General features: G+C 35.9%; 2 protein-coding genes and 2 long non-coding RNA genes across 5 annotated transcripts; 1 reads left to right on the forward strand and 3 right to left on the reverse strand.

Moving 5' to 3' along the window:
- Window positions 1-1,095: 1,095 nt before the first annotated feature.
- LOC125475655 lies at window positions 1,096-3,204 on the reverse strand. 2 transcript variants are annotated; one of them, XR_007257014.1, is made up of 3 exons: window positions 3,050-3,204; window positions 2,307-2,365; window positions 1,096-1,467 (listed from the first exon to the last, which is right to left on the reverse strand). It is a non-coding gene; the product is annotated as an uncharacterized LOC125475655 (long non-coding RNA). The 2 variants fall into 2 exon arrangements; XR_007257015.1 differs by having other exon boundaries at window positions 1,096-1,525.
- Window positions 3,205-4,533: 1,329 nt separating this feature from the next.
- On the reverse strand, window positions 4,534-7,324 carry LOC125475648 (2-alkenal reductase (NADP(+)-dependent)). The gene is made up of 5 exons (XM_048580621.1): window positions 6,874-7,324; window positions 6,576-6,756; window positions 5,657-5,823; window positions 5,451-5,533; window positions 4,534-5,139 (listed from the first exon to the last, which is right to left on the reverse strand). The coding sequence occupies exons 1-5, from the start codon at window positions 7,105-7,107 to the stop codon at window positions 4,761-4,763; spliced, it is 1,044 nt and encodes a 347-aa protein (XP_048436578.1). The 5' UTR covers window positions 7,108-7,324; the 3' UTR covers window positions 4,534-4,760.
- A 622-nt stretch (window positions 7,325-7,946) lies between these two features.
- Window positions 7,947-17,097, reverse strand: LOC103942083 (type II inositol polyphosphate 5-phosphatase 15). Its single transcript, XM_009352286.3, has 11 exons — window positions 16,121-17,097; window positions 15,782-16,034; window positions 13,835-14,627; window positions 12,945-13,069; window positions 12,028-12,112; window positions 10,940-11,102; window positions 10,798-10,838; window positions 10,426-10,693; window positions 9,956-10,079; window positions 9,286-9,637; window positions 7,947-8,448 (listed from the first exon to the last, which is right to left on the reverse strand). Exons 1-11 carry the CDS (start codon window positions 16,926-16,928, stop codon window positions 8,092-8,094), a joined length of 3,369 nt encoding a protein of 1,122 aa, XP_009350561.1. The 5' UTR covers window positions 16,929-17,097; the 3' UTR covers window positions 7,947-8,091.
- A 7,094-nt stretch (window positions 17,098-24,191) lies between these two features.
- Window positions 24,192-25,910, forward strand: LOC125475646. The gene is made up of 3 exons (XR_007256972.1): window positions 24,192-24,953; window positions 25,029-25,162; window positions 25,579-25,910. It is a non-coding gene; the product is annotated as an uncharacterized LOC125475646 (long non-coding RNA).
- The last annotated feature ends 1,607 nt before the right edge of the window (window positions 25,911-27,517 follow it).

Raw genomic sequence — 27,517 nt, forward strand, 5'->3', positions numbered from 1 at the left:
TTTGTTTTATGATTGTTCGTAACTAATTTCTGTTTGCTAGGGCTAGGCCACGAGCCTTAGCAAGAATATGTAGTTTCCTTTCAATTTGCTTATGATATTATGCATGCAGGTTTTGAATTATTAATCACCGTGTTTGAAACTGATTAGCCACCATTATAATATTTAGAAAAGTTATTTGATGTAATTTTCACAGAGGGCTATCCCTGGAATTGACTAAGGCTTCTTGTGATTAATATGTGTGACTTTTTAGAATGGACGACATGTCTTAAGGGTTATATGGTCCTTCAAAATGTTTTCACATAATTTAATGCGTCTTGCATGTTCACATTCGATCTAGACACCATGGACGGGTTGCATGTTAGATATACATTATATGTTGGAGGTTCCAAGTAGGATATACTTTAGGAAAACCTAACCTTCAAATATGCATGTATAAGGTATAAGTAATTGGAAGAATTATATAGGATTGTTAAGGTGACGGCAGAATCCTAATGCTTAAATATATTTTCAAAACTATTTTCTTTTGTTTTCTTTACTTTCCCAATTTATTTAATTGTTTTAATTAAATTCGTTTTTAATGTTTTAGGTCATAAAATCACCATTTTTCAAACTTTGTTTTTAAATAATTAATTAAGATTTGGTTAACATAAATTATTCATTCAAGCTTTGTGGAGAACGATCTTGCTAGAGCCGGCTATACTACAATTACTTTATACTCTTGCAAGTATTTAAGTGTTTTTATCCCCACTTTTGTAGGTGGTAAAAATCCTATCAAGAAATTGGCGCCGTTGCCAGGAATTGTTTTAAATAATCTGTGTTTATCATATTCTTAGTTAATTATTTTTGTATATAACTTTTTATTTATTTTATTTTTTAAGTTATAATTTGTGCAACGATGGAATTTGTTCCTTTTCCTGGATTCAATATATAATTAGAAGAACCGCCTTTATGAGTCAAATATGCAAAATGGGGTTTTTATGGATTTAAACCCATAATTTGAGCACTTTGCTATGTGAAGACCCATGATATTTTGCAGTGTTCGAAAGGGAATATTTTCCATGGGTTGTCCAAGAGCATATCAATGTGAGAAATGACTCAAAAAGAAATTGGAACAATCCATATTCAGAGTTCTACCCCCAAGTTTGCAAAAGCATCTTAAGCACTATTTTGAGCAGTCTAATGTGCCATGAGCTTTTGGTAGAGAACAAACTCTCTAAATTGTTGGAATCAACTGAGTTGTACATAGAAATAATCAATCATGGATTTCATATTCAAGCATTAAACTGTGGGAAAAGTTTTGATGATCAAGAGGATATTAGTGCAGAAATTGAGGAGCAATTTGCCATTTATTCACGCCCAAGGGAGGAAACAACCCTTGATGATCTTGAAAGTTCTCCAGAACTTGCTTTAACTCAAGTCCATATGGCACACATGCCCAATCAAGAGGCTGCAAAGAAACCAACCAAGCTGATGGAATTCATCATAACGGACATGTTGCAAGGGGTTGTTCACACCAAGTTAGAATCTGCTAAATCACATGACAATGCACCAACAAAGCCATTCATAATTGCAGAAATTAAGTGCAAGTCCATCGAGCAGGCTACATTCTATAACGGAAAGAAGAAAAAGCTTAATGGCTGCTCAATTCTTTGTCAAGACATTCAGCCTATATAGAAATTATGGGTATTAAGTCAATTCAAGGGAAACACAAGCATCGATGGAGGGGACCCTATTTGATCACAAAGATTCATTCACATAGAAGGGCAATTATGAAGGATTCAACCACTGATAAACATTAACTCATTATGTACCTATTGTTGTCGTATGATGCTATCAAGGAGTAATTGACTCTAAGAGGACAAGTGACGTGATCACAAACCTCATTTCAATATGTCTAGCTATAAACGTTAACTAAAACACTAATTGGGAGGCAACCCAATTTTTCTAACTTTTTTCTTCTTATTTTCGTTTATTTTATTTTCTTGCTTTTATTTCAATTACAAACAAATCAGAAAATTGAAAAACACAAAAATAACAATTTTTAGTTAATCAGTATTTTATGTTGGGTTTTATTCTAATTAAATTTTTATTGTGTGATTTTTGCATATTGCATTTGGAAGCACTTCGGCCCTAAATATCCAGTAAGCTCGCTTATTCGACTGAATCATGCATTCAGGAGCATTCATCCGTTCACATCGACACATACATCATCCCATTCATCAGAATATTCATGGCAGTCAAATTCAACACAAATTCAAGCAAAGAATACAGAACGAGCACACGCAGAGGTCCAGGGATATACTCACAGTTGGGTTGCTGATGAAGCCCTCTGCTTCGCTTGGAACCTTCTCTCAGTCAATATCTCCTTCACATTTGATTAAAAATTCCATTACATTCATGTTTGGGAGGAACCAAGCAACACAAAGGAAGACCATTGATTAACTTCAGCACTCAGATCTGGATTCATGCAAGTATTTTTCCCATGCATCCATCAATAAAGACATGCACACATAGAGACAAATATACATGAGCATTGATGAAATTTTAGATCCATGGATGCATGAATGACAACACAAAAATCTAAGCACTGTATTCCAAACAATTCACGGAACAGTACCAAGAGAAGAGTGGATGGGGAAGAGATCCCATCCGGATCTCTCCCACCAAATCCTATTAACTTCAGCACTGAGATCCAGATTCATGCAAGTATTTTTCCCATGCATCCATCAATAAAGACATGCACACATACAGACAAATATACATGAGCATTGATGAAATTTTAGATCCATGGATGCATAAATGACAGCACAAAAATCTAAGCACTATATTCCAAACAATTCACGGAACAGTACCAAGAGAATAGTGGATGAGGAAGAGATCCTCTACGGATCCGGCGATTCGGACTCTTAAAATTTAATTCAACGACTACAATTATTATAAATTTTAAAGGGACCCTGTTTGTAGATGTGAGATTAAATTTCAAGAGTTTGAATCTCTAAATCTCTAGGATTTGGTGGGAGAGATCCAGAAAGAAGGGGATGATAGTTACCTTCGTGAGGAATCTTGAATCAACGCTCTGGACCATGGAATTGCAGACACCTCCTTGACAACAGTGATATTTTGGAGGTCACTCAACCCACAAATCCAGAGCTCACATAACTCTCTCAACATCCTTTCTCTTCCAAATGAGAAAAGTAATACAATAAGTTGAGGGCTTTTAGTACTTATATGGGTATTTTAGTAATTTTGGTATTATGTATGACTTGTCCATGGTCGGTTTGTTCTATTTCTATCCCAAGATAAAGAAAATTGATCATTTTTGTCTATTTCCCAAAAATTTATGGCTTGAAAATTATATTTTTAGTGTGGTATCTTGTTTTGCTTTTAGCTCATTTTTTTCTTCTTTTTGGCAGCTACGAATTTGTTGGAAGAGTTGTTCTTCCCAGTTGCAACACATAGGTTTTCATTGCATATATTTTTCGAGAAGGGAATGCGGTTGCCGATAAATTAGTCAATTTAGGGATGCTCTCGTCTTTACTTGTTTGGCATGCGGCTCCACCCTTAGCAACTCTTCCTTTTTTACATTCAGATTTTTTAGGCATTCCTACCTACATGTTTGTCTCCCCTTTTTTATGTGTGTTTTTAATTTCCCAATCATTTTGGCTCTTTGTTCTGCAGCTTGTTTTGCAGGTTATAACCTTCTAGGTTTAGTTTTAAGGGGTTTAGCCTTATGTTCCCTCTCTTCTTTTGTATTTTATTATTTAAGAGGGGTTAGGTTTTATGTTCCTTCCTCTTTTATTGTAATTTGTGTTCTTAATTTCTGAGGGGTAAGGTTTATATTCCTCTGGACTATATATAATTTCTTATTTCATATCAATAAAATTTCCTCGTACCATCGATGTTTTAAAAAAATAAAAAAAATCACCTATTTTTAGTTGTTGAATTTTATTACAAAAATGCTAGGTGATCTTAGGGGTTGAAATCATATTTATAAGTTGTGTGGTACTTTGTCATATGCCTGATGCGAGACTCTATTTTCCAACACGTCTCCTCACGAGTAAACCCACATAGTCACAAGGGAAATCAATTCCTACATCGAGAACTGGTCAAATTAGTCAATATCCACTCTTTGGAGCCAACACTAATCTTTTCAAATGTGCAGTCATTCAGTAGGATGTTCAAGCCCGTAACTTGGGCCCATTCTGTCTAGGAAGAAAATTCAAGTGTAGACTGTTCAATTAATCAAGCCCAAGATAGGTTGAAATAATAACATGCTATGATATCATAATAAACTTTTCAAGCCTATACAAGTCCACCACCTGTATTATCGATATTGCCCTCAATTTAACCACATATTATTAAGTCCTGAGTTTTATCACAAAATGGCTTGGTGATATTAGGGTGGAATATCTCCTATATAAATTGTACTATTTTTTGTCGTATGCTCGATATGGCATGTAGGACTCTATTCTCCCACAATGTGCAACTTAAAAATCGTTACAGTGAAAGCACAATTTAAGGTTACATCACATCGAAAATCAAGGAGGACATTAGATTAAAACTCCGCAGTTTGTCATACATAAAGTTCAATATGCCACCAGCATGAGCAAGGTGACTTCACAAAATTTACAAACCACATTCAGAAACTCAGATTATTTATAACTATCCAATTATTCAAGGCTGTACGTAAATTGCCTCAACTTGGCCATCTCTCTCTCTTATAACAGTGCAAGCAGCAGAGAGAGAGAGAGGCGAATCATTCATTCGTGGGCTACACGAATAACTTGCTTACCAACATTTGTTCCCGCAAATAAGCCTACAAAAGCAGATGGAGCACTTTCCAAGCCTTCATTCATGTCTTCAATGTAAATAATCTTCCCTTGCTTGTAGTAACTAATGACATGTTCCAGGAAGCGTGGGTACAAGTGTATGTAATCACTTTGCAGGAATCCCTGCATCCTGATACGCTTTGATATCAGATTGAATACATTGCGGATCCCTCGGGGATCAGAGAGGTTTTTCTCAGACACCATTCCACAAAGAGCAATCCGACCATGAATTCTCATGTTCACAATTGCTGCATCAAGCATTTCCCCTCCCACATTATCAAAGTAAATGTCAATGCCTTGTGGAAAGTACCTGTAACAACATAACATACTGAGTGTAAACATCTTCATTTGACAATGGCCCAAAGTCTCAAATATCGTCATGTTCACAAGTGTAAACATCTTCAACATAACACGCCCCCTCACCCTAGCTCAAGTGCAACTAGGCTTGAACAAAAATGTGGATCAGTTATATCGAGGGCTCATACGTGGATTGCCTATTTTATGCCAAGTTAAAAGTAAAGCATCCAACCCAAAACCTTATATCATTGTATCATTGTATCGGAAGGTTTTACATTCGCAACATGGGTTATACTCTCAATACAACATAACTCAATCACTAACCTTTTCAAAGCTGCATCCAGGTCTGCCTCTTCTTTGTAGTTAAAAGCTTCATCAAACCCAAGCTTATTCCTCAGAAGATCAACCTAGCAAATAACATGTCCCAATTAAGCTCTATTTCTTGTCAGCGCTATTTTATGAAATATGATTCAAATATATTGTCTCAAACTATCAACATAACTAACAGAGAAACACAAATGAGACCTTACTTTTTGGCTTGAGCCACAACTTCCAACAACATAACAGCCATGCAATTTAGCAAGTTGGCCAACAAGCTGACCAACAGCTCCGGAAGCAGCAGAAACTAAAACACATTCCCCCTTCTTAGGGGAGCAGACCTCGTAGAATCCTGCATATGCAGTAAAACCTGGCATACCTGTAACAAGAAATTCTTGTTTGGTTACTGATTTAAGAGCTAAACAAAAGAATTTTATTTAAACTAATTTTTTTTAATCTAACGAAAACAGTAATAGTGTAATACACTAGTCTAGAAGCAGGGTTGATTTGAGTCCCTCGCATCCTCCCTCATTGCTGTCTAAGGGGGAAAGGAACAATTGGACACAGTTATACAACACTCTAAGCTAAAGCATACACTGAATAGAAAAATGGAAGCGTCTTAAATCTCCAGGAAAACAAGCGGGACTCTGAATGACTAGAATGCTGAAATTGCGGCTGGTTGTTAGAAGTGATCAAATGACTCAGAATCCCTCCAGAAACTATCATTAGTTAAATGTTAATGCTTGATTATCTAGTGCAGAGGAATAAAAAATAAAAAATAAAATGAATGGTTCGTTCTTTAAAAAAAAATTCTCTTGCTTAGTCAGTCAGCATTACATAATCAGTGATTGACCGGACAAGTACATGCGCAATCCAATCTTCATAAGTTCATAACCATAACTAAGGTCTTCAACTATTTACAATGACACTTTAGATATAACGAAGCACTTTACGGTTATAAGTTATCTAAACAATATCGTCAAAGGTGTTTCTAGGTCAATATTCAGATGATTTACTAGTGTTTAATATTCTGATGATATTATTCTTCTCCAGCGGAGATATACATATATGCTGATTTACAAACAAGTGTAGGCATAAGAATCGAAAGATGAGATAGAAGAATAACATTACCAAGAAGACCCACATGGAATGATAGAGGGATGTCGCCGTCTGGCGTAACTTTTCTCAACTGCTCAGTTCTAGAAATCAAACTGTATTCTTCCCATCCAGTGAACCCAGAGATCAAGTCGCCAGGCTTGAAAGTCGGATTATCAGAACCCACAACTTTGGACACACCAAATCCTTCGATTGGCTAACTCATTTATGTGTGTGTATATAAGAGGAAGGAAGAAAAGCACAAATTAAGAATGATTGAAAAAATGAGTGAAATGAAATGACAATTGTTAGGTAGGTAAGGTAGGTACCGTACCTGGCCAGGAACGAATGGAGGAATATAGGAATCACGAAAATCGCGCATACGGCCTCTCATGTAAGGGTCGCAAGAGAGGTAGAGATTCTTGACCAGAAAAGCTCCGGAGCCTTTAGGAGGCTTGAGCTCAGTCGTGGCGCTGACCACCACTTGCAAGTCCGTCTCCTTTGGAGTTCCCTCTACGAACCCCTTGAATATCACTTGCTTGTTGTCTACTAGTACTTTTTCAGCCATTCAGTTCAATAACACTAGACACTCACAGATGCCTCTGGTTTCAACGCTTCTTCCCTATCAAAACAATGTGACTGACTGACTGACTGACTTTCGTGACGAGGGAGGGAGGGATTAGGGACACTGAGTAACTACTCCCTCTGCCTGCCTCTGGGACTGGGTCCGCCCGTACCCATCATTCCAATCACCGTGTTCGTTACCACTTACCTACCACCACCGTCCAACGTATACCTTTTGCACGTGCCATTGTTTCTATCTGCACATCCTGCCTACCTAAGACGGTAAGACCAAACCGGCTCTCTCATTTTTTTTTTTGACCATTAGAGTAAATGAACTGGAAAATATCAATCGACAAAAATTAAAAAGAATGTGTGAGATGTAAAAAAATGTGTAAATAACACTACCCTACAATAATGCCATAGAAAGAGAGATCATCTGCAAAACCTAAAATCCACCATTTGAGGAAGAAAACGAGGAATCCATGTTGTCGAGGCCGCCAAGGCATCAAATATACAAGGGAAATGATCTCATACACCACTTTTCTCTTTGTTACAAACCCCTGTTCATTTCTCAGGAATAATGAGAGGTGAAAATCACTTCCCAATATAAGTACAACGATTGGCCTGTGAGTGCAATTTCCACGGTACGAATTTAACAGCAACCACCACCAGCATTCAATTATTAACATCCCAAAAAAGGGATCAAAGGAAAATTCGGCTTTGAATTCACTATACCTGTACACTTCGGAATTGAAATGAATTCCAAATATTATCAGTTGGACTGATAATAGGCGTAAACAGGAAAACAATGACTCTCATCGCTTGAAGTGAAACACAACTCCATGGACACAAATCAAATTTTGTAAAACCTTAGAAATTCAACAACGTTTCTCGGTTATTTACAACAAAATCCTTGAAGAATTGGTTAATAAAAAAAATAAAAAAAAACTCGTTCTGCCCATCAAAGAGCCAGTTTTAGTGTGCTGCTTTAAGGACTACGCGAACTCCAGAGATGGTCAACCACATCATAGGAACTGCTCAGGTGTTGAAAATCAGACCGGCGAAGAACCGTCCCTTGTGCTTGTCTGGTGCTGTCTCCAGTGGGTTCGTTTTGGTTTGTCTTGGCTGAACAGCATTGGCGCACACATACACGGTGATGTCTTGTGTCAGTAGTGTAACTGCCACGCACCTTAACCACCAATATGACTTCCTTGTCTCTGGTGTCTTCACACCACCAAGTTTGTGGAACACCATGAAGAAACTCTTCTAGGGTTTGGTGCTCGTCGTGATGAACTGTCACCTCAGCTATATGATCTGGTCTGATAATGCCAGCTGAAGGAGTAACCTGGTTCAGAATCAAGACTAATTATCTTTGGCCAAAAATTAAAAATTACAACAAATTATTTTCAACTAAATGTTGGAGAGAACAAGGTTTGACCAAGGTACCACGTTACATCCTGATCCAAATGGAAACAATTTAATTATGCAACAGACGACTCAAATGATCAATAATAACACGACTTCTACTGCTACAACATTAGCACGCTATCCAGAATGTAGTCTGGTGTACAAAATTAAAAAACAGAAGAATTTCCATGTTAACAACAATAACTTTGGTAAACTTTGTTCCTAACTTACGGATAACAATGAAACATGGTTATGCCCAGAAGGATGAATGCACGAGTTTCCAACATTGGTGCAACTCTGATTTTAAAATCCATATCTTAGTCTTAAATTCTCAATATAGAACAATCCTAACTTTCCTTACAGAAAAAGGAAAATGGCAAATTCATAAGCACTTTCTGTGGTCTAATTCACCTTTCTAATGGCAGAAAATCACTTTCTTTTCTTCCTCCCCCACCACCCCACCAGGGGCAAAAAAAAAAAAAAAAAAAAAAAAAAAAAACCCAAAAATGATATTGCAAGGATAGAAACTGGCATAGTATCTTCCAACTCATTTCTAACAGCTCCAATCGTTGAAACTCCAATGCCTACACGCATTCCTTGTCCTAATGGGTTATTGTAGCTAAAAAAACGTATACAAACAACTTTTCACTGCAAAATTACCATGTTGACTAACACCCTCCACAACCAAAACACTCAATTATTGTAATGAAAATTGGGCCAAAAACAATAATTGGAATGAAAAGCACATGTATTGTTCCAAAGCTTGGGAAGTTACCTCAAGCCATCGTGGAAAGCCAAAGGAACAATAGTCTGATGTGGGTCCATCCTCCTTAATGATTGACTGTCCTTCGCAAATAATATCAAAAAAAGCATCTTTATCGCCACATTTATTTGTAATACGCAAAATGGAGGTGTCCTGGTTTTGAAGGATTATGTTGTTTGTACTGACAATAGTTTCTGGAATCTTGCATTGTTCTTCAATAATACATTTGATTTTCTCATTTGATTTAAGGATTTCTCCAAACTCTTGTCTCCTTAGAGACTCATCAACTCGAGCAATATCAACAGTAAAAATGCAACGGACAGGCTTGTGATCACTGTCTGTCACATCCATGCAGGCCTCGTACCTATAAAAGAAGATGTCAGACTTGAAACACATGTTACTCGTGCATTCATCATTCCATCAAAGATTTCACTGCCACCCAATCTCATGAACTTTGCATATTTCATAAAACAAATTTATTTCCAATAAAGTTTGCCTCTAACAACTAAAAAAAAGTCAATGTGAACGCTCGTGAGCATGAAATGCATAGGAGATGAGATCCTCTGGCCACAATAACTATTTTCTTTCCAATCCATAAGTTACACAAGGCACAACATATAACAATAGGCCTGTACGAATTACTTAACCCTATTCCTTTGAAATTTGAAATGGGAAAACTTACTGTGAGATTGAGGACACTACAGGGCATTCTAAGCTGCACTCTGATACTGACGCTGAGCGGCTGTCACGGTACAAGATTCTATCGCACCAAGCTGGAGTGCGCTTCTTCTCACCAGAATCATATCCTATAGGAATGCAATTAATACGAGTTTAGAGTTCAGAAGAAAAGCAACGCAAATGCCTTACATTGAAAAATGTCTTATCTTTTTCTTGCCGAAGCATAAATGTTCAAACAGCACAATACAACATAAAAGTGAAACGATCTAGTAATTCAAAAAACAGAAACATTGTCACTGAGTCTTGACAGACCACCTACCACACAAGTTATAACTAAATACTGCTAAATGACCTAAATAGATTACTCAGCACTCAGTAAAGAATCTTCAACCAATCCCTTTTTTTTTCTTTCACTTTTTTGTGCCCATCTAAAGCAATGAATTTAGGAATCACATGTACAACAGTAAACTGTACCTGCTAAACCAGCTTGATGCCTTTCAAACTTATACGTGGGAGGAAACTTAATATCTGCCTCACGCATTCCTTGGAAGACATTTCCAGCTTCCATTTCCACTCGGAGCTGATCCCTTTCTCTAAGCCAATCAAAACATCTTTGAGAAACAAAATCTCTAGCTTCATCATAAGATATACCATCAAGTCGATAGTTAAAATCGCCAAGAAATATGACCATGTCTGCCTCAGATAACTCAGGCATCCCTTCTGCAGAATTGTTACCAATAGCCTGAAAAGACACCAACAATGGTTTATAAGATGGCTGGAAGAAAATTGATCCTGTAACAAGTAACTTAAAAACCAAAAAGGTGCTTCTACCAATTTTACACATACATGTGTGCCACGAAGCATTTGAACTGCAGATGAAGCACTAGCTGCAATAGAATGGATCAATGGCAAGCCAGATCTATAAACAAAGCAAAACAAATATATTGAGAAGGCAAGGGAACAATAGAAGAAAAGTTAAGTGTTGTACCAGCTGCACAATTGAGAAAGTTAGGTCGGCTGAAGGTCATTGTTCGATATACATGATCGAAGTCTGCATTGCGGCGATTAACGGCTTCTAAGTGTGCAGCAAAGTGACAATTAACAAAGCACATTACCCGGCCATATATTCTAATCCTCAAACCAACAGCTCCCTGTTTGAACGACCTTTAGCCAATTAATATTGGTCATAACCAAATGAAAATGGCAACACAACAGTACAATGAACAAAAGCACAGGTGTACCAGTGTGTATGCAATATGCATGCTTATGAAAACACAATGGGAGACAGAAACCCCCTAAAAAAAAATTTTTATAGAAAACAGAGTACACATATTAGTAAAAATGTAATACAGCAGAATGAAGGTGAACAAGCAGTCCAGGTCAAGTCAAGATAAATCAACATGCACAATATGGGAAAAAATAAAGCAATCTCGTAAGTAACCACAGCCTTCCAATCCAAGAAGATAGGTTTTCTAAAAAACTCAAAACCTGATCCCACAGATGCCCAAAACAAAATTTATCCTACTAAAAATTCACCTCCTCACATTTGGTCTCAAAAAAAATTTCTTTTCATCTCCATCCAGAAATTGAGACCATCTAAATGACTACTAAAAAATATTTGAAATTAATTGACCACCTCCTGATCTATATTCATCAACTTATAAGCAGAAACTTAGATTAGAACCAGAATACTGATGTTTCTACCCTCTATGAGTAGATTAATAAATAAAGTTCACCAAATTGAATAATATCACTAGTACAGGGGAGAACTCATAGGATAAGCAGGAAAACTATCAAATCTCATTTGTGACGTATAACCAGTATTAACACTAATTTTTCCATGAGATTATTCGTGTGTGGAATTGTGAACTTTGACCTCAAAACAGATACTGGGACAGGCACAGAGCTATTAAAATTCACTCACATGCAAAGCACTAAAGTTGATCCTTACTTTAATATATTTCATCTTTCCTTTTCCGTTTTCCCTTTATATCTTTGGCAATCATTTTGTTAATTATCGCAACACAAACACAATTTTTATCACAGTACAAATCAGCATAACAGAGGTAGCCCTACCTTGTTACCAATGGCACGCCCAAAACCACATGGAACTGCTGCAGCATCAAGATCCCCAACATGAGTCCTAAGATTGTTTCTCACCCTCAAAGACAAAAAAACTGAAAAGTTATGATGACAGACTTGCAAGGGTAAAATCTATATAAAAGGGTACGAAAATCAATTCTAGGGCCCGTTTGGATTTAAGGGTGAATTTGGACTTGGATTTGAATTTGGGTCTCTAAATCCAAATCTAGTCATTTGGGCTGCATTAATGAGAACCAGTCATTTGACAAATCCCTCAATCTCTTCAATGTCCTCGATGACAAAATTGCAATCGAACCGTCTCAGAACTCATGCCCCCATCTAAACCTTCACCACCCTCGATTAGAGGTATGTTCCTCATGACCTCTCTCTCCCCTCCGCTGCCATCTCTCAGTATTTCTCCCTTTCTTTCCTTTCTCCACTTGCAGATCAGATTCCAGTTTTTATTTGCAATCGATGCAAAATCATGGATCAAATCTCCATCTCTCTCTACAAAGTGACCTCAAGAAGAGGGAGAGACATATGAGGGACATAGGTTGATTTGTGGGAAATCAACAATCAAATCCCACAAATCTCCATCTTCAGTGTTTGGTTGTTGAGAAATTGAGGGAAAACGCAGGAAAATTCTGAATTGGTGAGACTGTGAATCACTGTTCTTTTACTAAATTTCAGTCTATATATTTAACATTTTAATTAACTGATTATATTTTTTATATTTTTCTAAACCTTTAGATGAAATCTAGGAGCCAAGAATTTTATTCAAACAAAAAAAAATTCAAATAAATGGATTTGAAAACCAAATTCAAATCCAAATTTTAAACCCAAACAGACCCTTAATGATAAAGAAATAATCAATCAACGAATTAGGGAGCTTCCTGTCAAAAGATACTCACCACACAGCAATGAGCAATCCTGCCAATTGCCTGGAGCCAACGCGCTCAAATTTCGAAGCTTCATCCAATGTTTTTCCAATCATATCCAGCCACCACTGCCCAACAGAGCTGCCCTCAAGCCCTACCTACAGATGAAGGAGAGTCATGACGAGAGGTGATTTAGTCAACCATACAAGTGACAATACTAACATGTGAGAAATATCAAGTTACAGCCATTCCATTGCTTTCATTGGAAAGAGAATTGTGGTTAACGGGTTAAGTAAAGAAATACTCAAGCATCGCCTTATTAAAAATAAAAGCATTACTATTTGTGTTTGGTTGCATCATAGAAGATACAGAATGCTGCTCCAGAGGTCCACTTCACCAGTGGTACATGTGCTCTAAACAATGCATGGCATTTGGGTGATGGAAATAGATTCTTAGAGTTTGAGCCCAATATTAATAATTTAAAATGATTTTTATATAAATGGCTATAACCTTAACATCCTCATCGTCTTAATTCTAGACCTAGGCTTCCTGAACTAAATGATTGATGATCACACACAATAACATATATCAGTATTGTTCTTCATCGAAGGCAGTTTGACAAGCATTTCAAAGATAAACTCAACACATGCATATTGCCATCATTATTATAATAACAATAATCTTCGTCTAGGCTTGTTGTATCAATTGAAACTTGCTCATATGCAAAAGAATGCATAAGCATTGTCCTCGATGGAAGGCATTTTGATGAGCATTCAAAGATACTTTTGGATACGATTAACCTTAAGGCATTCTATGTGGCTCAAAATTTCTTGCATCGAACCTTTTTCATCAGGCACCAAGCAGCAATTTATCAACTCTCTAGGCAAGAAAATTCATTAATAAAAAATAAAATAAAAACTTACAGTTTCTTTGGCTGCAGACATGGCAAGAAAACCAGCGCCCATTTCAATTTCTTGCAACCCGACAACAACAATTCCAACAGTAGCAGCAACAGAGCCCAGCCAGGATATAAGTGAGTCCTGAGATGCTCTTCCCTGTCCAACATTCCATGTACCAGTCAATATTTTCAAATTTTCTATCCTTGTATATGTAAATTCTTTGCCGGCTAACTCTGAGCACAATATATTGTCAAGAGGTCCAGGGGACGTGATATTCCATCCACATATACCACCTTGATTAGCCAAGGTAAATATAAAACCCGCTCCTGCAGCCATTTTTATGACAGGACTGCTGTGAGCCACCCATCCTCCAAGCAGATTACCCTCAAGGTCCAATACGTGGACAGTACCACTTGCATAACCAACCCATATACGTAGCCCAAATGTACAAAAGCATTGGACAGCAGAAGAATGATAGTAATATTCTTGTATACGATTGCCATTTCTATCCCATTGTACAAGTAGGCCATTTGTACACCCAGTCCAAATCATTCCATCCATTGCTATCACCAGTGCTTCAGTTCTTCGATTATCATCTCCAAAGGCACCCTTCACTGCAACTCGACGAACAGCATCTGCTGCTCCCATTATGGCATTACGTGACCGCTGAAAGAAACCAAAAGAACTTTGTGTTTTGTCTTTCTTTGATCCAGCAATGGGTTCAGCTGAGAAGTCCTGTGCTGACGAAATGTCCACTCGATTCTCAATCTGACCATCTGTACTGAACAGCTTCAATAACTCCCTTGTACGAGCATCCCTGTATATGAAAACTACTAGCATAACTTAAATACATGACTTTATTTAGCCTGCCCTTACAACTGTAGGTGCCCACAGCTTACTCTATAAAAATGTGAAGCGGGCGGGCAGGCGGGGGTCAAACTTCAAACTTTGAGTAAAATATTCAACAACAAAAAAATTCAACATTCTCCAGTAGAAACGTTTGCCAATTTGAAAAAACAAAGAGAGGAAGAAAGTCCCCCACACACGTAATCATTCGGACAATAAAACCTCTATATAGTCATAATGCTGGGACCAAACCAATTTATTACTACAGGGAGGTTATTACTTAATAGAGCTGCCGTTACAAAACTTGTTCTTTCACTTAGTTATCTAATGAAAGCTGTATAGATACAATAATCTACATTACTATAGAAACATGTCAATTCCCAAGATGTAGACATTGGAAAAAAAGAGAAACCTAGTTCTAAAATATCTAATGCATGTATGTATGTAGTGATATCTTTAATGCCTAAAGTTTCATGCCAAGAAGCTCTAAACATGCTTGAGAAGCTAGAAACAGTTTGGCTTCAAGAACAAGATGTCCATGTTGACGAGTTATTACATACACGGAAGCTCAGAGACGTAGCAACAATTCTAAAGAATAACTCATTATCTCAAACAACTTTAGAGAAAATATTTCATTTCATCTTAAATTTTTATTTGTGAATTGCATATTTTTGGACTTACTGACAATTATTACCATGTGGAAGCAAGTTTTTTTAAGATAGAACCTAGAAAAATTATAACTAATTAAAATGTGGAGTTTATTCCTATTATAACTGGCCCAAGTTGGAACTGAAACTTTTCGTGACTAGATAAAGGTTGTTCCAATAGAGTATCGCTATAGAGAGGTCTGAAGTCACAAAAGGTTAGTAGTTTCTGCAGTTCTCATTCACTAATAATTCTAAAACATTTCATAGTGCATAAGATAATTCAAAGGGGCACTGAAAAAAACTTTAAACCCATATGCCAAAACAATACTCCCTAACATTTTACACACACAAAAATGATGAGTTCGCACCAGAAAAACCAAACTGTTTCTGGTGCGAACTCATCATTTTTGTGTGACATACCACAATGGTGCACCAGAAAAACCAAAAATGATGAATTCAACATTTTTGTGTGACATACCACAATGCGAATGAGAGATAACCAGCAGTCCAGAGCTTGGCTCCAGAACGATCAGATAATAAGTAGCGAACATCTGAAGTTAATATGTTATTGAAACCATTGACGGCAACTTGGGTCCAAGGTTCAATGTAAGATCTCTCGACCAACAAAGAAGACATGTGCCTTTCTTCGGCTGTTAGGGAGAGAGCCTTTTCAAGAGCTTCCCGTGGCCATATCTTGATGGAACCACCCTCTGAGCCTGACCATAGATCCCCTAGATGGATCAAAGTAGTAGTAGTAGCAGCATTAGCAGCAGCACTAGTAGAATAAATAAATAAATAAACAAACAAATAAATTTACCATAGCAGGAGATGACAATTGAAAGAACGGGGCCTCTGTGAGCCTGCCAAGATAAGCCCTCCTTAAACGGATTCGTCGGAGTAGGAGCCGAATCCATCTTCCAACACCTGATCCTTCCATCCCTATGCCCGCTCCACACCACCTTATTCCCCTCATCCCCAACCAAGCATATCACAGCCGATGTGCATACCGACTCCCTATACGGCACCGCCTCCTCATCCCCTGATTTGCCTTGTCCTGCCGCCGAGTACAGATCGCTCAAGTTCCAAACCCTAACGGCGCACTCCGTCCCAACCCACAATTGGGACGCGGTGCTCACCATTGTCCGCAAGAAGCACCCTATCTGAGTCTCCCTCAGCGGGTGGGGCCTCACTTCCAGCCTCGGCGGCCGGTTTGGATGGACTGCCGCCCGAATCGGGACTTTGAAGATCCCAGTCCCTCCCCCACTAGCCACGAACTCCGGAAGCGAAGACGAGCAGTTCCCCTCGGAGGCGTTGCTCTTATTATTATTATTGTTATAGTTACTGCTGCTGTTGTTGTTCTTGTTGTAGTCGTCGTCGTTGATGACGGACAGCTTGCGGTCAAGGAATTGGAGCATGTAGTCGAGGCGTTTGGAGGTGGAGTGGAGGGAGACGACGTTGTCCTCATCTTCCGATGAGGAAGAGGAAGAGTCCGGGAATAGCTTTGGAGCGGAAGGAGTAAGTGTGTCAGTGCGAGTCTGGTCGAGGAGGCTGAATTTGCGGAGGTCGCTTGGTGGTGAGTTACCGGAGAAGCTCGGGGACGAAAACAGGTCCTCGTTTTCATCCATCTGTGGCCGAATCACAAATTCTGATTCAGAGATTTTGGACTGTTAAATGTTGAAGGCGGAAGCAGGAAGTAGGAAGCAGAGCCAACCCCCGATATTGGAGCTTTCCAGATGATCTATGTCTACCTACACCAAACAACAAGTATCATTTTACCGAAAGAAAAATAAACAAGTATCATTAACTAACAAAGTGTCCGTGACCGTTTAATTTATTCCCAAGTGGCGAAATAGCTGCAAATGTAAATCCTCCGTCACTTTGACCGTCAGCTCAAACGTTCGTATTTTCTTTTTCTTTTTCTATTTGGTCAACTCAGAAAAAATGCCCACACATCGCTAGTACCTACCGTCGATATTTGTAATCAAATTAAGAGATTCATGTGTACGTACATGTTTTTTTTTTTTTTTTTTTTTTTTTTGAAGCGAGAAGTATTTGATTAACAAGAACAAAAATATAGAAGGTATCACTACGGTTTAGTTATATTTTTTTTTCACTTATAAGTGACAGGTTTTATATTCAATTATCGCCAAGATAAGTTTAAATCATATTATTGCTAGCATATTATGAGACTAAGCACATCTCTTCTCTCTTAATGTAGATAATATCATTTGTTCAAAAATATATATTTAAAATGTATTCCATAAGTACACATTTTTCAATGACATTTTTTATTTGGAGATATTTTGCACAAAATAAAAATGATTCTAAACCTATGGATGCTACACTAATCTACACTAAGGGTGCGTTTGTTTGGGTTCCTTAACCCTCACTGGACTGGATTGGACTACACATTAGTGTAGTCCTATGTTTGTTACTTACACGGACTAAGTTTAATGGGATAAAGCCGGACTCGCATGGACTATATCCGTCACTAGGAGGTCTTAGCGAGACCCCCCAAATAGCATGGGATTGCTAAGACCTCGCCTGCTCGCTTCGCCAACATCACCTACACCCACCAACCCAGAACTGCAGAGAACCTAGAATCCAGAATCAAGTCATCTCGTTTTGAATCGTGGAGAACCCAGAATTGTCAGTTCTTCGTTTGCTCGTTTCGAATCACGGAGAACCCAAAGCCCAGAACCCAGATCTTTGTCTGATGAGCTTGGCTGTTCCCTTCTCTCTCTAGAAATGGACGGTTTCTCTCTCTCCCTCACCACCAACACTACCCCTTTCTTTCTCACTCGCACTCGTCTTCTTCCTTCACTTTCTTGCACAACCCAAAATTTCCCTCTAAGGCTCAAGAAATGGGTTGTTTTCAGTTCCAGGGAGGAGCCAAAGCTCGACCTTTTGGACCAAATGGAGCTCAAGTTCGTCGATTTGCAGATCCGATGATCGACGAAGCCTTTGCAAATTGAAAAAAAAAATTGGGGATTTTTCTGGGTTTGATTTGAAGAGAAAAGTAAATTAAAAGAAGATAAATATGGGTTTGAATTCAAGAGAAAGTAAATGAAAAGAAGAGAAGATATGGGTTTTATTTTTTCTGGTTTGAGTTTAGCAAATCTGGGCGTGAAGAACCAGAGCAAATGAACAAAGAAAAAAAGAGGCAGGGAGAGAGAGTCAAATAAAAATAGGTGTAATTTGTTTATTTTTTTTAAGATAAAAAAGTGTATTAATAATAGTAAAATATTTTAGTCCGTGATTTAGTCCGATAGTACACCAAACACTTCATTATTCTTATCCAGCTTAGTTCAAGCCAAGACAGTCTAGCTTAGTCCCAAAAGTTAGTCCAGTTCAAAATAGTCCGATGCAACAAACGCACCCTAAAGGTACTTAAAGGAGGTAGGGAGAGTTGGATACAGATACCATCCTGATCCAAATTGTGGGGATCCTAGGGATCCTCACATCCTAACCACTTATCATACATCATACGGTCAAAAATCATAGTACCCAACAAAAATTGGCTGCACAATGTACTGAACTTTTAGGATGTGAGGATCCCTAAAATCCCCACAAAGAGGATATAGAGAAGATCCTCATCCGGGAGAGTTTCAGCTCAGGACGCAGTGAGTTAAAGAATAATACCTAACAAACAAGGTAATCCACTTATTATAGAGAGTTTGAAAATTGTTAGGCCAAGTTTAATGGTTAAATATGAGTAGCACGCGGCTTCGGGTAGACCTTGCAATTTTTTGCACGACTCGACGATTGGACCCAAAATGGCACTAAAATAATGGATTTTGAGTCAACACGTTAACTAATAGGATCATTATCGTGTCACTTGTTAAGAAAAAAAATTAATTTGATAATTTTAAACTACTAATGAAAAACCTTACTAGTTACTACAATCGCCATAGTAGTACATAATCTCCCATAAAAATTCCAAATCACATTAAAAAAAAATCACAATAATTAATTTACAAATGCAATATGTGAAGAAAAAAAATACATATATGCAAATGCTCGTGATTGCATCATCTACAGTTTGACGATGAGTACATCGTCGTTTGAGTTTCTAAAACCCTACAAACCCTCGTAAACAGTGGTTTTAAGGATAATTCAAATAAATAAAAATTCATAATTACAAATCTCTGTGTTACATCCCACATCGCCTAGGGGAGTGGATCATGTAAGCCTTATATGTATATTCTCATCTATACCTAGCACGAAGCCTTTTGGGAGCTCACTGGCTTCGAGTTCCATTGGAACTCCGAAGTTAAGCGAGTTCGCGCGAGAGCATTCCCAGAATGGGTGACCTACTGGGAAGTTCTTGTGTGAGTTCCTATAAACAAAACAGTGAGGGCGTGGTCGGGGCCCAAAGCGAACAATATTGTGCTACAATGGAGTCGAGGTCGGAATGTGGTGGGGGCCCAAGCCGGGATGTGACACTTTGGTATCAGAGCTAATCTCTGGTCGGAAGTGTGCCGACGAGGACAACGAGCCCCTAAGGGGGTGGATTGTTACATCCCACGTCGCTCAGGGGAGTGGATCCTGTAAGCCTTATATGTATATTCTCATCTATACCTAGCACGAGGCCTTTTGGGAGCTCACTAGCTTCAGGTTCCATTGGAACTCCGAAGTTAAGCGAGTTCGCACGAAAACATTCCCAGGATGGGTGACCCATTAGGAAGTTCTAGTGTAAGTTCCCAGAAACAAAACAGTGAGGGCGTGGTCGGGGCCCAAAGCGAACAATATCGTGCTACAATGGAGTCAAGCCTGGGATATGGTCGGGGCCCGAGCAGGGATGTGACATCTGTCAGGTGTGAAGTTTTATTACAAAATGTCTCGATATTAGTTGGAGTGGGGTAATTACATTTAAGGGACACTTTGGATACGGTCCCTAATTGTCAATAATCTTTGACTGAAACCTTATAGGTTTTCAATTTTTGATCGAAGTCCCTAAAATTAATGTGATAAATTGATAATGTATTCTTATGTAGGTTACTATATTTTTTTAAATTAAAAATTGAAATTTATAGTTGTTTGTACTAATGAGATTTTAAATTAAAAAAAACCCATAATTTGTGGATTAAAATTATTAAAATATAAATTATACTCTCCATTATATTGTGTGTGTGTGTGTGTGTGTGTGTGTGTGTGTGTGTGTGTGTGTGTATAAATATGGGTACATTCATCAAAATTACCAAAAAAAATATTGTACCAAAATATGGGTACATTCTTCAAAACCACACAAAAAATAATAGATACTAGGCTAAGTAAACATTAGTAAATTTCTTTGATTAAATTTGACATGGATACATTCTCAAATTAAGAAAAAGAATGTACTCATATAAGTTTAAAAATGGATTAGAAAAAAATTTGAATAGATTTTATATAACAAATAATAATAAATAAATAAATAACATTTTACTACAACAAATTGGTATATTTAAGAATGGGTACATTTTAAGATTAAAAATTTGAAAAATTACATGAATGGGTACATATAAGATTAAAAAAATGGAAACCTTTTCATAAAAAATTAAGGGGTACAAACTTATTCAAATTTTTTATTTTTTATTTTGGAAATGTTTTGAATTGAAAATTAGTTAGGAGTTTAATAAAGGTGTGAGTATTAAAATCCTAAATCAATTATTAATTTTTATTTTAAAAATTATGAAGCTGACATGTAAATCCATTATTGTATTAATGTTAGGGACCTTAATCAAAATTTGAAAACCAATAAGGTTTCAATCAAAGAACATTAGTAACTAAGGACCAGATACTAATTTTTCCTATATATAAAGTGAGAAGCCTAAATAGATGAAGCTTTCAATATTCCAATCATGTCCTTACTTTGATACAGAAAATAATTAACAACTACCCAACAAAATAGGGATAAAATAGTAAATATCGTACCATTTAGAAATCAAACGTGGAAAAGACAAATTCCACCACATTTGCAAATCAGTTTTTCTCAAACTATTAGATATCCTTGCCTAGGAGGATGGGCGGAGACCATTCCATCAGTTTATCTCAAACTGCAGATATTCCAGTAGAGGCCATTGGTAAAGGCTACGGTACTGAAGAAGCTAAAAAAAAAGACGTATGTTAGCGCAAAAAGTCATAGCAGTTTCATTATATTTAAAGATTGGAGGGTACGGGCACGAAGTACCAATTGTGTGGGCTACAGTTTCAATCTTTGTCCAAAGTGTGCAATTTGGGATGATGGATGATGAATTCCAGATGGTTGCGACTTATTATTTAAAGCTACTCCTTGCTTCCTCTTTAGTTTTCTTATTTGCACATGTTTCTGTTTGCATTTTGATATATATGTTCTCTACAATTGTTGTTTGTAGTTTGACTGTTTATTTTTACTCTTCAATGTTGGATATATGTATTTCATCAACGGTGATTAATGCATTCGTTACTGTTTTCCACAAAGAGTTTGCACTTTCTCATCCAAACGATAGTGACATTGGTGATTAATTTTAGCAACAAAAATACATTGAAGCCACCACCATGGATCTGGGGATTGGTGGTGATCGGAGATTGAAAACCCTAGAAACTGGATGTTGACGTGTAGGGTTGAGTTGGGAAAAAGTGACACGAAACCTGAATGGGCAAACGAAAACATTTGGTACTTCAAGTATAGGTGGGTTTTCTTCTCTCTCTCTTTTTTTTTTTTTAGCTGTTCTTCTTCCTTTTCCGGCAAATTTTCTTATAACGATAGGCCATGATTGCTTATAAAGTAATAAAATCATAAGGTTTTGCACAAAAAGAGAGGAGAGATTGACATTTGATGGGTTTCTCTTATTAATTTTTCATTCATTTTTCCTTTTTTCTTTGTTTATTAATTTTATTGACACAAGTTTTTTCATTAGGGATAGAAATTTAGGCAATAATATGCTACTGTGATGTATCTTGCAAGGCTAAAGACGCTTCTATGCATGTTTGAAGGAACTATCTGAGTTTGTCAAACACTAGCGTGGTCATACAGGTTCGATTTTTCCCATTTGTAATTTTAATTATTCAAGTTCTTCATTGTCTTGGTTAATTGCTGTCTTTTTATCTTATCGCTTTATTGTGTTCACTTCCAATATCATACTTGGAATCTCAAAGTAGTATTCCAAATTGAGGAAGAGTAAACATATAGAATATTTGCATTTAGCTTCTTCTATATTTACAAAAGTGGGTTGAAAAACATAAGTAAAATCATGTGTCATAGTTCCCTTCTAAGAGTGTCAATACTAGCATGGATGTTGGCAATGGCCACAGCTCAAGTCGTGGCTTGAACGAAGAGGTGAAGAAAATGAGGGAGGAGTGGATGAATAAAGAAGAAAAACACAGGAAGGCTGTGGAGTTGGTTTAGTAAGATTATGCTGCCAAGCTTGATGATTTGGAAGCTCAAGTTAGGTCAGTTTTAATATCAAATTAGCGTTCAAAAAAAAAAAAAAAAAAAAAGAAGAAATACTAAATATATGTTGCTAGGTTTATTTTACAGTTTCCATTTTTTTTCCTATCAAGATTGATTTGGGACATTATGTTTAGCTTCACTCTGTTTATGTGTTTTTCTCTTCCAGGTATGGAGGTTTAAACAATATTAGTTCAAGACTAATAATATTGACCCCTCCATTATCCCATGGAAATAAAATTTGGGAGGATCAAGAAATGAATAGAGATTGAATTGTTAGGTCATTTTGTCTTATTTATTTGTTAATTTTATACTCATAACAACATTTGAACGAGTTTAAGTTTTTTAATCAAGGTAGAAATTGTTATTTTTTTTGTAGCTAACTATGATCTCCATGCTTATTGTTCTATGTGGACTGTTACAAAACACTCCAGAAAGTGAGCCAATTTTATTTGACCTTGGATTGGTTAAAAGAAGAAGAGCATGTGTTTTTTGCAATAATCAATTTTCATTGAACTTGGAGAAATACTATTTGACCAACTAGGATTTTAGTTTGTTTGTAACTTAAGTTAAAACTATAGTGACACTATTAATGTCTATGCCCAATGAACAATTATGGTAAATAGCTAACACAATACATCTTTAGGGACGCTTAGCGTCCGTGATTAGAAAAAAAGTTTCTCGCATGCACATGAGCGCGTGCAAAGAGGTTATTCTCTATTAGAGCATCTCCAAAAGAGATGCCAAATTTTGATCATAAAATTTAAATTTGACAGCTTATGTGGCATTTTGACATCTTTTAAAATTTTTATTGTCCACCCGATATGTCAAATTAAATTATTATTTTATTATATTATAAAATAAATGATTAAATTAATAAAAACTTAATTGCAACATTAATTGCAAAAGGGAACCGTTTCCCTTATACGGTGTTAAAAAGAAAAGAGAAGTCAACAACAACATTAATTGCAACGATGATTAAACCAATAAAAAATTAATAAAAAACATTAATAATTAATTTTGAAGCTGCTGTCAAATTTGACAGCAACTACCTTACTACCAATCCATATTATCGCCACATAGGATTTGACATTTCAGTTGGAGAATGTTAGTGTGGTCTTTTTTTACTGTTATAACTTATGTGGACATTTTGACATCTCCTTTGGAGATGCTCTTAAAAAGCTAAAAGTGAGTTTTGATGTTTCAGAGCTTCACCAAAAATTATTGGACTAACACATCCCTCAAACAAAAAAAAGGCTAAAACTGGCCGAAAATAATGAAAACAAATTCGCAGGGATAATTTTGTCATAAAAATATAAAAACCTGGAAATTAAAAAGTGAATTTTTTTTTTTAGTCAAATAAAAGGTAAATTGTTTGAAAAGTTTATAAAAAGGGAGAAGGGATGAAGACGTGATGAACCTCCAACTGCACTACACTATCACTTTGCAAAACAGACCGTTTTTTCTCCTGAAAAAAAAAAAAAAAAAAAAAAAAAAAAAAAGAGAGGAAAGAAAGAAAAAGAAAAAGAAACCGTTTTTCCTCCTGAAAAAAGGAAAATCATGAATCCAAAGTTTGGAATTGGATTGGTATTCGCTCTCTCCTATCTCTGGTTTTATGCATTAATTTTACTATTGGATTTGGATACATTAGGTTCAATTTTGTGCAAAATCTTCAGGGAATAGGGTGCGCTGAAAAATAGATGTTCACATTTCAACAAATTTCACAATCTACAGACCAAGAAAAATGGGTATGATGTACGTTCTTTGGCTTCATTTGGTGGTTTAACTCATTTACTGTGGAACAAAAAAATGGGTGTGATGTTTATCAGTGAAGGGTTTTTTTCGATCAATGAAGGAACACAAGTCTTATCATTTTTCTCTTTATGCTAACGGAGGATATTTATCTGTTTGTTAGTGATAATTGAGATGAAATTATGGTTTTTGTTGCCGAAAAAGGACGAATGATGTGCAGCATGCTCTAGATGAGACTGACCCTTTCCCGATTCAGTTCACTCGGAAAAGGAAGGGCCCGCTGTCTAGACTGCATTTCTGGAGTTTGATCACCATCCCATTTCAACCAGAAATACAACCCTGTTAAAGGTACTAACCTTCCTTCCTTATGAGGGGAAATCCAATTCCATTTTGTCCCTATTGCAGTTTCTTCCCATGATGCCAGCGGAGGCTAAACCAATGAGGGTGGATATATTTGTCAGTTAGCACGATGGATCACAATTCACAGGTATAATTTGATTTCCACAAATGTCAAAAACATTTTTTAATAGAAGGGGATGATTAGTGTTTCTCTGTTGTTTAGGTGGGAAGATGATGGACGTCTTCTTCCTCAAAAAACAATATATGTTACTCATAGTAAAGATATGTGACCAAATATGTTTGATGATACTGTCATTCGTCGGTTACCAAGAACGGGTTTTGATTTACAAGAACAAGGTGTGGTTTATTTATGAAGAATATTTTCATGATTGGTTACTGTAGTTTTGTAATTGTTTGTCTATGTCTTTCTAGATTGGTTGTGGTGAGTCTGTCAATTGTTTTATTCTTTGATATTATAAGTCTCAATAAATTTTTGCCATTATTTTCTCAATTTTCTATTTTGCTACTGAATATCTTCTCTTTCACTTGCAATGTGTGTAAAGTTTTGAACTAATTTTATTGTGTCTATTGGTAGTGTTTGGTTACTCATTATGTAGGACATTAAAAGTGACGCATCTACAGTGTTAATGCCTCTTAATTTTTGGATTCCATTTTTCGTTTACATTGTTTTGGAGAAGATCATATATGGTATGTGCAGTTTTTCAAAGTATGGCTTATTTCCACTAAAGTATATTGGTGTGTCTTCGCTGTAGTTTCACTAACAAAAGAAACCCATGGAGCGTTGGTCAACTCATTCGTTGGGCCATGTTGGCAATGAAGACAATCAAAGCCAAATTTATATCAGTAGGTGGATTAGTTAAGAGTGTAGGGAAAAGAGGATTATGTAAAATTGGACTACCACAGTACCACATATTCGAGTACTCTATAGGTTTTTCCTGAACTACAACATAAAAGTTATTACATATTGATTGCATATCGTACTATACATTATGTTTTGTATTAAAGTTGTACAGTTCACATTACTTAATGCCGTTTGTTAGTAAATCCTGCTTAGAAGAAGTCCCTTCATTAGAACTAACTTGCATTTTTTTCCTAACATTTATTTTATGTTTTTTTTTTATTTTTCTTGCTACCATACTTTAAAAAAAAACTAATGAAAAATGCTTGAAAACTTTGAGTTTTAACTATAGAGAGATTCACACACCCCAAATTACTTTTCTCACACCTTTTTAATTTTTTAATATTTTGTTATCAAATGTTAGTGGTGTGTAGAAAATATTAAAAAATTAAAAGGGTGTGAGAAAAGTAAATTGGGATGTGTGAATATAATCTTTCTTAACGATAAGAACAAAATAAAGGGTAAAATAAATTGTAACAAAATTGATTTTTTTGTATAAAAATGTGGTTTTTCGTTAAAGTCAACAGTACTGAGAGCTTTTCGTTAAAGTTCTTTTTTTTTAATGAAACTTACAGTTTAATGAATTGATTGTAGAATGTTAATTATATTGTTTTCTTAATTTCTATAGTTGTAGAATTTGATAATCTATTGCATATAGGTTTTGAAAATTCAAAAAAAAAAAAAAAAAAAAAAAAAAAAACCAATGATGAACTATATGAGGCCATCGATGACAAGGACTGTAGTTTTGAAGCAGCACTATAGCTTTGTTTGTTTTTAGAGAGACTTTGAATACGGTCCTTAGTTATGAATATTTTTTGATTGAAACCTTGTGGGTTTTTAATTTTTGATCGAGGTCCCTGAAATTAATATGATAATTTATTTCTATGTACGTTACTATATTTTTTTAATTAAAAATTAGAAATTTTAGTTGTTTATATAAATGAGATTTTAAATAAAAAACCATAATTTGTGGGATTAAAAATATTAAAATATAAATATACTATTGTGTGTGTGTGTGTATAAATTTAAAAAACCATAATTTGTGGGATTAAAAATATTAAAATATAAATATACTATTGTGTGTGTGTGTGTGTGTGTATAAACATGGGTACATTCTTCAAAATCACAAAAAAAAAAAAGAAAAGATATTAGGCTTAATAACATTAGTAAATTTCTGATTAAACTTGACATGGATACATTTTAAAATCAAAGAAAAAAGAATGTACCCATATAAGTTTAAAAATGGATTAGATTATATCTATATATATATATATATATATATATATATAAAGGGTACATTTTACATATAACAAATTGGTATATTTAAGAATGAGTATATTTTAAGATTAAAAAGTTTTACATGAATGTGTACATATAATTAGCATGGGTACATTTAACAAAATAAGAAGTACAAATAAAAAAAATATATGGGTACAAATACAAATAAACTTTGAAAAATATGGGCACAAAAAGAAATTAATATATGGGTACAAATTAAAACTTAAAAGAAAATTGGTACAAGTTAAAAAAGAATTACAAATTAAAAATGGGTACAAACTAAAACTAAAAATATATGATAAAAAATTTAGTCATAAATATAAATATACTAATTGTAACATTTTTAACATTAAATGAATATATTTAGAAATAAAAAAATATTTTATTATTGAAATAATTAATGATGTTATTAATACCCAAGGACCTTGATCAAAAATTGAAAAGGAATAGGATTTTAATCAATGGAGTAGCAAAAGGAAGGATGAGAACCTAATTTCTCCTTGTTTTTATTTGAA

The sequence above is a fragment of a genome, unplaced genomic scaffold, assembly GCF_019419815.1.
Source record: "Pyrus x bretschneideri cultivar Hongxiangsu unplaced genomic scaffold, Pyrus_bretschneideri_v1 Contig153, whole genome shotgun sequence".
In the NCBI taxonomy this organism is placed as follows: Eukaryota; Viridiplantae; Streptophyta; class Magnoliopsida; order Rosales; family Rosaceae; genus Pyrus; species Pyrus x bretschneideri.

What these genes read in the sequence shown, in the direction of transcription:
- LOC125475648 (XM_048580621.1), bottom strand. Translation starts at nt 7,107, where the DNA reads ATGGCTGAAAAAGTACTAGTAGACAACAAGCAAGTGATATTCAAGGGG. An exon ending in GTTGTGGCTCAAGCCAAAAA is followed by an intron (nt 5,534 to 5,656) that starts GTAAGGTCTCAT and finishes GTTATTTGCTAG; the next exon opens with GTTGATCTTCTGAGGAATAA. An exon ending in CTGGATGCAGCTTTGAAAAG is followed by an intron (nt 5,140 to 5,450) that starts GTTAGTGATTGA and finishes ATGTTGTTACAG; the next exon opens with GTACTTTCCACAAGGCATTG.
- LOC103942083 (XM_009352286.3), bottom strand. Translation starts at nt 16,928, where the DNA reads ATGGATGAAAACGAGGACCTGTTTTCGTCCCCGAGCTTCTCCGGTAAC. An exon ending in GGCGTGCCATTGGTAACAAG is followed by an intron (nt 11,103 to 12,027) that starts GTAGGGCTACCT and finishes TCGTTCAAACAG; the next exon opens with GGAGCTGTTGGTTTGAGGAT. An exon ending in AAATGCTTCGTGGCACACAT is followed by an intron (nt 10,694 to 10,797) that starts GTATGTGTAAAA and finishes GTGTCTTTTCAG; the next exon opens with GCTATTGGTAACAATTCTGC.